Here is a 13360-nt window from a genome sequence, read left to right as displayed (position 1 = left end):
ATGGCTTCTGTGTTAAACGGAGGCCTTGCTGGGTGACTCACTCGGCAGAGATAACCAGTCCGCGAAGCTAATAAGTGAAGTAATCAGGCCGGCGGAGCCGTGCAAACGCGGAGACTCGATAAGCACAAATTTCAGACAAAGTTTTCCGCACAGAGCTCTGCTCTTATCGGTGTCGGCTAGCGTCCAGCAACACGGGCTGGAGACAGCAGGAGAGGAGACACAGAGAGCCTGCCAAAGAGCTCCGACTGCATGCCTTTCACAGCCCTGCTGGAACAGCACACAGCTTCTGCAATGACCTTCACTGCTCACACACAGCGACCAACCACCAGCCTCCACTCACAGCGACCAACCACCAGCCTCTATTCAGAGCAACCCACCACCAGCCTGTATTCAGCGCAACCAATCACCAGCCTCTACTCACAGCAACCAACCACCAGCCTCCACACACAGCAACCAACCACCAGCCTCCACACACAGCAACCAACCACCAGCCTCCACTCACAGCGACCAACCACCAGCCTCTATTCAGAGCAACCAACCACCAGCCTCCACATACAGCAACCAACCACCAGCCTCCGCTCACAGCAACCAATCACCGGCCTCCACTCACAGCAACCAACCACCGGCCTCCACTCACAGCAACCAATCACCAGCCTCCACTCACAGCAACCAATCACCAGCCTCTACTCACAGCAACCAACCACCAGCCTCCACACACAGCAACCAACCACCAGCCTCCACACACAGCAACCAACCACCAGCCTCCACTCACAGCGACCAACCACCAGCCTCTATTCAGAGCAACCAACCACCAGCCTCCACATACAGCAACCAACCACCAGCCTCCGCTCACAGCAACCAATCACCGGCCTCCACTCACAGCAACCAATCACCGGCCTCCACTCACAGCAACCAACCACCGGCCTCCGCTCACAGCAACCAATCACCAGCCTCCGCTCACAGCAACCATGGCAACCAACCACCAGCCTCCGCTCACAGCAACCAACCACCAGCCTCCGCTCACAGCAACCAATCACCAGCCTCCGCTCACAGCAACCAATCACCAGCCTCCGCTCACAGCAACCAACCACCAGCCTCCGCTCACAGCAACCAATCACCAGCCTCCACTCACAGCAACCATGGCAACCAATCACCAGCCTCCGCTCACAGCAACCATGACAACCAATCACCAGCCTCTGGTCACAGCAACCAATCACCAGCCTCTGCTCACATCAACCGATCACCAGCCTCCACTCACAGCAACCATGGCAACCAATCACCAGCCTCTGTTACTAGGCACCTGATAGTCAGGGGAGCATAACTTTGGAAAGCAGTTATGATGGCACAGCTGAGGGGGCATGACTGAGCAGAGCCACAGTTCCAACTTTTGGGGAAAATGCTGAGTCACGCTCAGGAGTAACCACTGCAAAACTGTTTCAAGCGCTCCGCATGGAACAATTACACCCCGGTGCCAGTGAATTCCTGCTGAGGGGTAAGAGGCTTAAAAAGGGGCAGTTTCGTGCTGCAGTTCATCAACCTTTGGGCCAGTAAAGGAGCAGTTCTGTAAGGTCTCAGGAGCCCTGACCGGACAGGGGTGACATTTCCCCCCGTTTTCTGCTGATCAGCTGGGTACACGCTGGTGTTCGGTTTCAGCTCTTCAGCCTCTTTGTAATCAGGATGCCAGCTGAGGCTCGTTATGAGAGCCAGGCGGGCGGAGCTGGTGTTGCGCTCTCGCCTCACGCTGAGGGTGAAAGGATCTAAACCCCCAGCCCTCCTGCCGGATTTACAGGCCGAAAAGGAGGGGGGGGGGTGCCACCTTAATCCAGAGCGGAAACCCATGTTCCCACCCTCAGCCTGAGCAGGCCAGACAAGTGCACCCATTGTGGGAAGTGGCAAAAGCCAGGTTTACTTTGCCATGGGAACCAGAGCGCTGGCTCCATGCCCTCCTGGCACCGCACACGGGAATGTGACACCCAGTCCCATCCCATAATGATCAGAGGCTTTTTATGCACCAGCTCAGGGAGCTCTCCCTGGGGAAGCTGGGAGAATGTGCCCGAATTCGACCGGGTGAGCCGTCCAGCACGCCAACGCTGATTACATGTTCATGTTACAGCAAGCCGACCTGGAGAATTCAATTTCGGGCACATTCCTGCCAAATCGATCCTTTTATTGCGTGGCCCACAAACCTGATTAGACAGAGAGCATGAGCTTTTCCTGATTTATCTGAATGCCGTAACAGCAGCACTGAGATCCCCCTATATCCCCCAGGGCAATCAGACTCCACCTCATTGCTGGGATAATCAGGCATCCTATTTCTCTGTGTGAGGGAGGCACAAGATTTCATACCTGCATACACACAGCACTACTGATCCATAATCCCAGAGGCAATAAAGCCTTACCTCTTAAGCATTTACCATATTTACCATTTACCATCAAAGATATTCTATAACATGGCCAGATATTCAACAATGGGACAGACAGAGCTTTACACGTGAAGCACAATGAGCTGAATATCTGGTCAATCTACACCCCCGAAACAAAAACATATGGTTGATAATGCAGATTCTGGAAAACAGCGGCCCCCCCATGATGGACCCTCATTCTGGAAGGGGGGAGCAGATGGTGGATTGCAAAAGGGGGGGGGGTACCTTTTTTGGGCCGGGGACTGGCACTTGTTCCGGGGGCGGGTGTGACGGGGGAGGCGCGGGTGTCCGTGGGGGTGTCCCTTTTGGTGGGGGTTTCTGCTCTCCGGCCGGTCTCCGCTTTAGTGGGTGTCTCTGCCCGGGGGGCAGCGTCCGGGTTTGTGGGGGTCTTCACCCCTTCTCCATCCTCTTCTTTGGGACTGCGTTCGGGAGCGGAGGAGGGAGCTGAGAGCGGGAAAGAGAGGAGAGGTGAGGGGTGAGACCCAGACGTCCTGACACCAGACAGCACTGCACTACGCAGAGCAGAGTCAACACCGTCGCCTAGCAGCGACTTTATGACATCATCACCCTCATAACTCCCAAACATTCCATAGCAACAGGATCCCCAAGCAAACGGTTTTTCCATGGAAACAGTTGCCTGGACCTGCAAAGATGGCAGGCACCCACAGCATATGCACAGACAGTCTTCACCAGGATTATATTAATTATATTCATCAATATTTTCAGTTCATTATGGTCGGGACACTTTCCAGATCCAGCAGTACACTTAATAATGTACAGACACTGTGAATGTGTTCTTTTAAGCGGGAAGCCACAGCAGTGCTATGGACAGACCTTGACAGTCTCACGCTGACTACAATACAGACCAGACCTCTTTCCTCTGCCTCTCCTCAGTCACTCTGCATAAAGCCTGAAAGTATGTGTGAGTCGGGGCTCCTGTTCTCTTCTCTGTCACGCTTTCTACAGACATGTTACAGGATGACATCATCACCCCGCCCTGCCAGGCCCCTCCTTCCCTGCCCCGCCCTAACCCTCATTCCCAGAACAGGCCCTTTGTTCTAAGTTGGCTCCCCATCAGCAGTAATTACATGATTCACACTCATCAGTGAGGTGCTTCAAAGCAGCCCGACAGGTGTGTCCGCCTCCCCTGAGCTCTCTCCCGCGCCGCAGGTACACCCGTGCGTCACACGCGCCGAGAGGCAGGGAGAGGGTGCCGAGGCCTGCACACCTGCACAGCCTCTTCCCCCCGGAACGTCCCAGGCCTGGGGAGGTGAGTCAGAGAGAGAGCACAGCCTCCCAGACCCACGGCCACTGATCTCAGACCAGTGATCTCCTTAATGACTGGCTGCTGTGTGGAACACTAACAGAACTTCTGAAATATGTCAGATTCAGCAGTAACTGTAAAATGGAAATCTATGTGTGTGTGTGTGTGGATATGAAATTCCTGGAGTACAGACAGGGGTACCAACTTGTTAACAAGTCAAACAGCCATCTAATCAGAAACACCCTGCACTCCCGCTCACTGGGAGCTCCTCTCTCTCTCTCTCTCTGATGCAGATACGCAGCATGCTCTGATAGGGCGCACAGGGCTGTGTGATCACGGCAGCCACGGCTGGTCTTCAGACACAGGGTCACAGCTACATCACCTACACATCACACCGCTACAGGCCAACCCCCCTGACCAGAGAGCCAATCAGACGAGGCCAAAACATCTTGTCCCTTTCTTCATGAGAGAGTCGTAACCGTGGAAACCTGCCTTTTTTCCCTGGGACGGCAGACAGCTGTGATCAATTTCCTCCGCTGCTCTGAGATGTCGGTGCGAACTGAAAGGCTGCAGAGAGCACCGTGTACACAGCCAGCTCTGAGTTCGCGCAGTTTCTGCCTGCGAGGTGAGAACAGCACCCAGGCAGCCGAGCCAGACTCCGAGCAGGGAGTGCGGCTGCTCCAGAGAGCCACGCTGCCTTTGTCTGCATGTGCGCACACGCTAGCAAGGAGGAGGAACAGAGATGAAGCCAGGAGTCGCTGTAGATAAGAGTCTGCTCTGCGGCAAGAGTCCACTGTTCCAACACACTCTGGCCAATGTGACACTGAGCACACATGCACGCACGCGCACACACACACACACATACACACACCCATACCACCAACAGACAGCAGCAATCAGATATGGCCAACAAACATATGTATCCAGCTGGCCTAATCAGGGATGGATTACTCATGTCTGCGACAGGTGCCTGAGCCACTGAGAGGCACGCAGCATAGAGAGAGAGAGAGAAGGACAGAGAGAGAGAGAGAGAGAGAGAGAGAGTCACTCAGAAAGGGCACTGTGACCAGGGCAAACAGAGGGAGCTCTTCTGAAGTGAGGCATGTGAAGGAGGCCTCTATCCTGAGGAAGACAAAAAAGGGAAGCACATCCTGTTTTCATTACAACCTCCGCGCTTCAGCCGGGCCTTTCAGCCAGCGTCCAACCCCACCCCCGCGCCCCCACGCCCCCACACCCCCGCGCCCCCGCGCCCCCGCGCCCCCACGCCCCACCCCCACCACTCACAAAACTCCGTCTTTTATGAAGAGTTAGAGAAAATAAAATATGACAGTGTTCTAAGACAAAGCATCCTAACTCACACCTCTGTTCTCTACGGAGCTAACTTTAGGCCGATGCTTTTTCAGGGTCTGGCAGAAGCTGGGAGATCATATCTGACTCTGAATAAGCAGGACTTTCCCACATGTTCACCATATGCAGAGCTGATCCCGGGTTTACATACGGAATCTGAAAGGGTAAACAGCGAGTCTTAAATTATTCATCCAGAGCTAAAAATACCATGCCTTTGTCATGGACGGAGCCTAACATCAAGCCAAGCGATGTAGGTCACAAACACTGACACACAGTGACACAAACCAAGCATCTACCAGGAGTATCAGTCATTTCACACCAACACAAACTGTCAGTCACAAAGACACACACTGGGAATGCAGATGCACTATACGCTGAGAGACGTTACCACAATGTGCTACACGGCCATGTCAACAACAACACACCATGAGGTATTTTCGTAACGCTGGCCTTCAAGGAAAGGGGCCTCCGTCAGTAAGGAGAGCAGAGGGTCACTAATTACCATCGTGCACTTCCTGAGTAATCTGAGTCTGAGCAGCTGCACGGCTGTCTTTAACATCTCTGATGATGAAGAACTCTCTTGGCTCCTTCCAGCAACACTTGACCCACCACAGCTCCACGGCCTGAAACTCGATGCAACTGTCATTTTACAGTCCAACCGAAGTGTATCCCTGAGTGACACATTTAAAAGTACATCATAGTTTCATATGCTCAGGGATATTAATGAGGATCGGGTTTTGATTGGTTTTCACCTGGGGGAAGTCACAGTTCTCAGTGTCAGTGTCTGCTGTCGAGCTAACAGTCCCGCACCCCCCCGCATTGGCTTGCGTTTCTCAGACAGTCAGCCGACAGCCCCCCCCAGCCCCCTAGGCCACAGTCACTCGGATTATTTTGGGACGGAGGCAGCTGACACAGACACACCAGCATCAATCTTTCATGACCTCGCCGTACAGTCGGGGCGGGAGGGAAGGGCCCAGGGCGTCTTCCCGGACACCGGAGCGCAGGCGTGGGGGTGACCAGGAGTGACCCGCAACCCACACACCCCGAACCCCGTTCCCCCGAAGCGGGGATGCGGGGGAAGCGGGGACCACAGGGTCAAAGCCGAGGGCCCACAAAGCACAAAGCAGGCGCTGCTCCTCGGTTCGCAGGCGTTAGAAACGCCAATGGCGCTTCTCGGAAGATGCAGTCAGCATAAAGGCATGGAAGCGAGATGACGCCGTTCGGCGGGGTCTGACCGGCTCGCCGACCGGGCCGGCACACAATGGCGGGATTGTTCACCGTGAGCTCCACCGCTGCTGGGGACGAGGAACCGCAAACCCCCCCAAACGCGTTCGGAAAGGAGACGAGACACTGCCGCCTCTTCCCTCAGCCCGCGGCTCGCGGCCGAGCACGCCGTTACCGCATCTCCGCATGGCAACAGGAGCTCTGCCAACCACACCGGAACAAGAGGAGCGGGAGGGCGAGGCAGCCGCAGCAAGGCATCATGGGAAGGCGCTGCGCTGATCTCAGCCAACTGGGAGGCATTCCACGGGAACAGTCTCTCCTTTCCAAACGAAAAGCACCAATCGTTGCTAACAGAAACACAGACGCACTCAGACAGGTCAGCACAGCCGCCACACGCAATCACTGTGCTCCTTCCACTCTGCCCTACCCAAAGTCACACCCACAGGGCCCAACCCACAGATGTCTGCAGCAGAGAGGATGTGCAGCCAGCTATATGTGAAGCTGTGAATTCTGGGATACATCATGCTCCGCCCACCTCATCCCCTGTATCATTTCAGTGGGAGGAGAAGCATGTGACATCGTGTGATTGTGATGTCACAGAGCTGGTGCTTGGTATTTACCTAAAACCAGCTGCCACAAACCTGCCAAAAAGCCAGACCAGAGCTGAGTTTTTCCATTGAACCAGCTACGCTGCAGCAACCGGTGCTATGAAGAGCCCGGCAGCAGAGAGGTGAACCTGAACGAATGAGATCAACCTCACTGTCCCAAAGGAAAAGAGCTCTCTGTCTCAAGCAAATCATCCAGGATCAGCTCACCCAACCATTATATTACCCCTATCCCATTACACCAAAAACACAGAACTGATCCTGGGTCAGTGGCTGGTACTGTCAGCATTCCTGTACTGTTCTTCCCCTCCTACGCAGTGAGACAGAGATGAAGACCTCAAGCCTGGAAACCATGGAAACCACAGAGAACTCTACACCACTGAGGGCTGTTTTTCAGTTTCTTCCTACATTTCAATTAGCATTCTTACAGAAACACCAAAGCACAAGGCCATCGCAATCAGCACCATCAGGCCAGAGGGCCCAGTGCTGGAGTTAATGCAGTTTCACCCCTGTAGGACAAACAGCGCCCCTCTCCTGCGCAATGCTGCGGCGTGTCCCGTCTCTGTGGGCTGCTGCTGCAGGCCTTCCGCTACCGCATCGCCACTGTCCACAGCATCACCGAGAGAGCAGGCACGGCAATGGCGAACGCAGCACCAGCCCTGGCCGACACACAACCAGAAGGGAAGGTTCGGCAAAGGAAAAGGAGTGAGGGCGGGAAATTCAGCACAGAACCCGCAGGAGAGGAGTCAGATTTGGCACAGAAACCGCAGCGAGGGAGGGAGGTTTGGCTGCTAGCAAGCGCAGCGCATGATTTATACAGACACCACGACTGCCTGCACTGTGGGCAAAACTGAGAGGAGGAATACTGATAGAGAGAAAGGGAGAGAGAGGTGGGGGGGGGGGGGGGGGGGGGGGGGGAGACGGGAGAGCGGGAGAGGGAGAGGGACAAAGATAAGGAGGAGAAAGAACAAGATTACAAGAGACAGGGAGCGAGAGAGAGAGAGAACCAGAGACTGGTTATTAATATTTCATATTTCAGTACGAGCTCTGGAATCATAAGTATACACTGCCGTGCCAGTAACCACCTGAACTGAATGCAGCAAGAAAGAGAGGGGTGAGAGAGAAAGAGAGGGAGATGAGAGAGACCAAGAAAAAGACGGCATCAGAGAGACGCTGACAGAAAAGGAGGACAGGCCACCCATGAAAATAAGACACTAAAATGTCACTGGCTCAGGCCTTCTTGTGCAAGAACATCAAAACAACACTAACAAAATGTTGGAATGCTGTTTGCCTGGGTTTGGAAAAGCTGCCTTTCGCCTGTAAACAAGCACGCTATGCATTTCTGTCCAGTGCTTTTCTGCCTGACGCATTCCTGCCTGTCGCATTTCCGATGCGATTCTGCTGTCTCTGCTCCAGTTACACGATACCAGTCGCCTAGCTCCGGTTTACAGTGCGGCTTTACGCAATCGGAGAGAGGCGCAGAGGCACCGCTTTAAAGCCGGTGATCTGGGAGCAGGAGGACAATCCTAAATACCAACACTGCACAGATTTCGTATTAAACCTAAGACAGGGGTGCGGATTCGCCCTGTGCGTTAAGGTTTGCACCTCGTCTCTTCAGAATAAGCGTGTGCTCGGTCCCTACCCCAGAGTGAGAGTGACAGATAGAAAAGTGCCCCCCCCCCCCCTCGCCTCCCCCCCAGCCTTGAGGAGAGATGCTATATTCACTCCATCTGCAGAGTAAACTCCCCAATGGCAAACAGGCACGGCTCCAGAGCGCTTACAGTCAAATGCCATTAAGACCTGCTGCATTTACAGCGGGGGGGCCGGGGGTGAATACACTGCATAATTCAGCTCCCAGTCCGTCTTTAGCAGCACGGCCTCATCAACAATGCATCTGCAAGAATCGATTAACACACAGACACAGATCTAAAGCTCTACCCCCCTCCCCACCCCTGAGAGAATCAGGTTTCATTCCCCTCCGTATGAAACCCCACTCATCAGACACAGGGATTTAGGGGTGCATCTGCTTCTCAGATTATTTTTTCGGAAGGAAATAAAGGGGGTAGCACAGTACTCTCCCTATGTTGTATTTCTCAGACACAATTTGATCCTCAAATCAAAAGGTCCGCGTATCACCGTCTCCACTCTGAACCCTTTGATACATGCCTGCATGGGTTTGTTATGAAGCTTCAAATCATTCAAAGTCATTGGTTTTTCTATAATCAAATCAGAAGGTCTGCACCTTTCCTCAGACTTCATCTCCTAATGCAATGTTATTAAAAATGATACTGAGCTGTCAACATCCAACCCCATGAGCACGGCCCTGCTGGTTTTAAATGCCATTTAACTGCAGACGTGCACCAATTTTAAAACTACTGTCCAAATTCCATTCCTCTCTCCAGTAAAATCTCAAGTCTATCTTCTCCAGTCCAATCTCTTCTCCTCTGCAGTACAAACTCCACTCCTCTCCTGTCTAATGCACGGTGCACAGTGCTGAGAGCCAGTGTGAGGCCCACGGGGCGTCATGGCGACCAGGTTATGGGGTGGCAGCGGAGTACACGGCGTGGCTATGCACTGGTCACATGCAGTCTGGCCTTTATGGCAGTGTGGAGCAGGGGGATGGGAAAGTGGGTCAGAGAGGCGGCAGGAATCCACAGCATGCTACTCCTGTCCACACGGATGACAACACTGGCAGAGTGCACTCTGTGAACCGGGTTCTCCGTGCCTGCCCTGGGGGCCTCCTGAGGGAGACGGGGTCTGTGAGCGCGTGTGCGTACGTGTGCGTACGTGTATGTGCGTGTGTGTGTGTGTGTGCACGTGTGTGTGTGTGTGTGTATGTGTAAGCACACATGTTGGTGTGTTTTTGAGTGTGTCCGTGTGTGTGTGCATGCCTGCATGTGCCTCTGTGTGAGAGTGTGTGCGCATGTGCTGGGACAGAATCTAGAATTCTATTCCTCTAGAATAAACATGAGAGAGAATCAGGGCTCATCAGGATGAAGTGGGTATGGCTGTCGCCTGCGTCTGCACCTCACAGCACTGAAACAACACTATGACACTCAGAAATCCCTCTCACATGTCTCAAGCTGCCATTTTACCCAGAAACCCCTGGGTACGGACCGTTCCTGTCCTCACAGGGTGTCTGAAGGAGGACACTCCGAAACACAGGCTGGGAGAGCGGCACAGGAGAAGGCAATAAAAACGACATTGCACCATCACACAGGTGGCGTGGCAGTCAGGTTACCGGAGTTTGTCGTCCTCTGATACCCAGTCCAGATCCCAGAGTCCAGCTGCGTCCCAGGCAGCTTTAAGCACCTGTGCAAATCAAATCAGCAGCAGAGCAGAGTGCCGTGAGATTGAATTTTCCCAGCATGCAACACTCTCTGAAGCTCTCTAATTACCCACGCTCTGAGCTGTAACCGCTAACAAGTACTTACTGCACCGTAAAGCTACAGTCTCAGAGAAAAGCCAGTGAAAGACAATAAAACTCCTCAACTAAGCATCTCAGACTGTCAGAGAAGTTGCAGCTGTAGGATTAAACCTAACATCTTTTGGAATTTAACGCCAACATACAAGTCTTTCAACGTGTTCCATCAAACAGGACGTCACCTACTCGTCATAAAGATTACAGTCCGTTTCCTGCAACAGCTTTTCCACTTTTCAAGTGATTATGGTGAAATTCACAACAAATTAACTGCAACTTAAATGACTGTGAGACTGAACGTAAAAAAAAAAAAAAAAAAAAAAAATACTATTCACCACCACAACATTCTTCAATGAATAAAAACCAACACCCCTGGAAGCACATGCATAAAGCACTGGTGCCTCTACCTGTCCGGTCAGTGGCAGCAGCGTGTCACCTGTCCGGTCAGTGCCGGCAGCGTGTCACCTGTCCGGTCAGTGGTCACCTGAGGGGACTCCAGGGCATGTGGCACCTCTCTGTCACTCCACATTCCACTGCAGGGTCATGTGACCTCTGAGGTGTTAGGGGGAGGGGCTCCGCAGAGGGCATTTAACTGGAACATGACAATTACAGTTCCTGCAAGGTCACAGACGTGAGAGAGAGCACCCCAGAGGGGTACGGTAACCGGGCTAGCAGAGCCTCACACGTAGGCGCTAACGAGGGCACGAGGTGGCCATCACAAAAACACTCCTCCATGGAGGTGGAGAGAGAGACGACACAGCACACAGACCATTATCTTCACCTTCATCATCCTCATCCTCATCTGCCATCATCAATACTGTCCTCCTGTGAAATACAAACACAAGCCGAGCAGGGGCTGGGAGAGGGGGCGGTTGCCGGGGGTTACAGGCTGGGGGGTGGGGGGTGCAGGGGGCTCGGAGAGAATGGAGCTGCATCTCATTTGGCAGGACAGAGGGGCTGAAGCATTACCTCATTACCGCCGCCCTCACCCCGGGCGACGCGGTGATGTCACCGGCTGAGGCGCCCCGTGCAGGGGGAGAGGGTGGCGGTGCTTTCAGACACACTGGAGGCGCAGGGTAAACACCCTCTCCCCCTGCCTGAGAGAGTGTGTGTGTGTGTGTGTGTGTGTGTGTGTGTGTGTGTGAGAGAGAGAGAGAGATTACACACCGCAGCAGGAGGGGGTAGAAACCAAGCAGGCAGCAGCCTAGTCAGGAAGTCAGGAAGTGGGAGGGGCCAACAGCAGCCACTCACTGAGGAGGAAGCAGCATGCCCTCATGCTGCTGTGGCCCCACAAATGAGCTCGCTGAGACCCACTGGTGGGTCATGGAGACACATGTGGAAAACAGTGCATGGCCTCCCACAGACACACACACAATCAAACCTGACACAGGACTAGCTGGGTCTGTCTGACATAAGAAACGCTTTAATAGGTTTAGGACTTCACAAGGCCTGAGCCGCAGACAGTGTGTTCAGTCATTACGCAGGCTGTGACTTTGGCAACTTATTGAACCGCTGACCTCATTGACTAAGATAACACAGCCACTCTGCAGACTGCAGGCATCCAGACTTCAGCTCTCCTCAACGCCAGAGAACAGAGAACTCAGAGAAACAGCCCTACGGTCAGAGCTGAGGACGGAGAGAGACAGCCCTACAATCAGAGCAGAGGACGGAGAGAGACAGGCCTACGATCAGAGCAGAGGACGGAGAGAGACAGCCCTACGATCAGAGCTGAGGATGGAGAGAGACAGCCCTACAATCAGAGCAGAGGACGGAGAGAGACAGGCCTACGATCAGAGCTGAGGACGGAGAGAGACAGCCCTACGATCAGAGCTGAGGATGGAGAGAGACAGCCCTACAATCAGAGCAGAGGACAGAGAGAGACAGGCCTACGATCAGAGCAGAGGACGGAGAGAGACAGCCCTACGGTCAGAGCTGAGGACGGAGAGAGACAGCCCTACGGTCAGAGCTGAGGACGGAGAGAGACAGCCCTACGGTCAGAGCTGAGGACGGAGAGAGACAGCCCTACGGTCAGAGCTGAGGATGGAGAGAGACAGCAGCATTCTCTGAGGGAGGAAGCACCAGGGCACACAGTGGGGTTAACGGGTGACTGTGCAGATCAGGGCCTGATGAGGGCCGACGGGTCTCTCACGGGTCCCTCGTGTTCTCTCCCCTCTGTTTCGGGATAAACAGGCCCAGCCCTGTCAGGGCAGGACCCCGATCCTCACCGCACGCTGCCTGCCCTACTTCCACGCGGGTAAAATAAGAGGCGATGTCTCCAGACTGCTGACGCAGGGGGAATTTGGGCCTCCACACCTCTGTGCCAGCGTGTCGGAGCGAGGGAGGTGGGTGGGGGGGGGGGGGGGGGGGGGGGGTGGGTGGGGGTGCGAGGGAGCGGAGAGGAGAAAAGAGCAGCGATGAGGAGAATGCGCAGGCAGCTGCTGGTGGTTTCAGCCCCGGATTTCTGCCCCGGGGCCATGACAGACAGCGTCACCCTGCCCCTCCCTCCAGGAACATGTGCCCGTGTGTGTGTGTGTGTGTGTGTGTGTGTGTGTGTGAATGTGAGCATGTGAGCGTGTGAGAGTCTGAGTAAGTGAGTGTATGAATGTGTTCGTGTATGTGAGAGAGTGAGTGAGTTAATCTATATGTGAGTGTGAATGAGTGTGTGTACATGTGTATGAGTAAGTGAGAGTACAAAGGTGTGTGTGTGTGTGTGTGTGTGTGTGTGTGTGTGTGTGCCTGTTGCATGTACATCCATTTATTGTGAGTTCCTCTTACTGTGTATGTATCCTGTCTGGTTTTGTTTATGCTGTGCTTCCAGATGCATGTTAGCATGCATCTCTGTGCAATGAAGAAGGTAGCTCAAGAAGTCCAACACCTGCTGCACACGTCGGCCTGCTGAAGACAGTGCAACCAACAAAACCAACCGCCGTTCGAGCCGCGAAGCGCCCGTGCTGTGCTCGCTGCTTTAACCGCGGTCTGACGGCAGCCTCAGCTCCGCCCTGAAAGAGAGGCTTGTGCGAGCGGGAGAGCAAGGAGCTGCAGTCCCACGGCTTTATTCTGTTAGTCAAGCAGGGCT

General features: G+C 54.0%; 1 protein-coding gene across 1 annotated transcript in view; it reads right to left on the bottom strand.

Moving 5' to 3' along the window:
- map7d1a (MAP7 domain containing 1a) overlaps positions 1-13360 on the bottom strand; it is a 60979-nt gene that overhangs the window by 32808 nt on the left and 14811 nt on the right. The window contains exon 2 of the mRNA XM_036538103.1: positions 2649-2867. Within this exon, the coding sequence (XP_036393996.1) occupies positions 2649-2867 (219 nt within the window). The remainder of the gene's footprint in view (positions 1-2648; positions 2868-13360) is intronic.

Source organism: Megalops cyprinoides, chromosome 10 (genome assembly GCF_013368585.1).
Source record: "Megalops cyprinoides isolate fMegCyp1 chromosome 10, fMegCyp1.pri, whole genome shotgun sequence".
In the NCBI taxonomy this organism is placed as follows: Eukaryota; Metazoa; Chordata; class Actinopteri; order Elopiformes; family Megalopidae; genus Megalops; species Megalops cyprinoides.
Note: the sequence above shows the minus strand (reverse complement) of the source record. Positions and strands in the feature narration are given on the sequence as shown.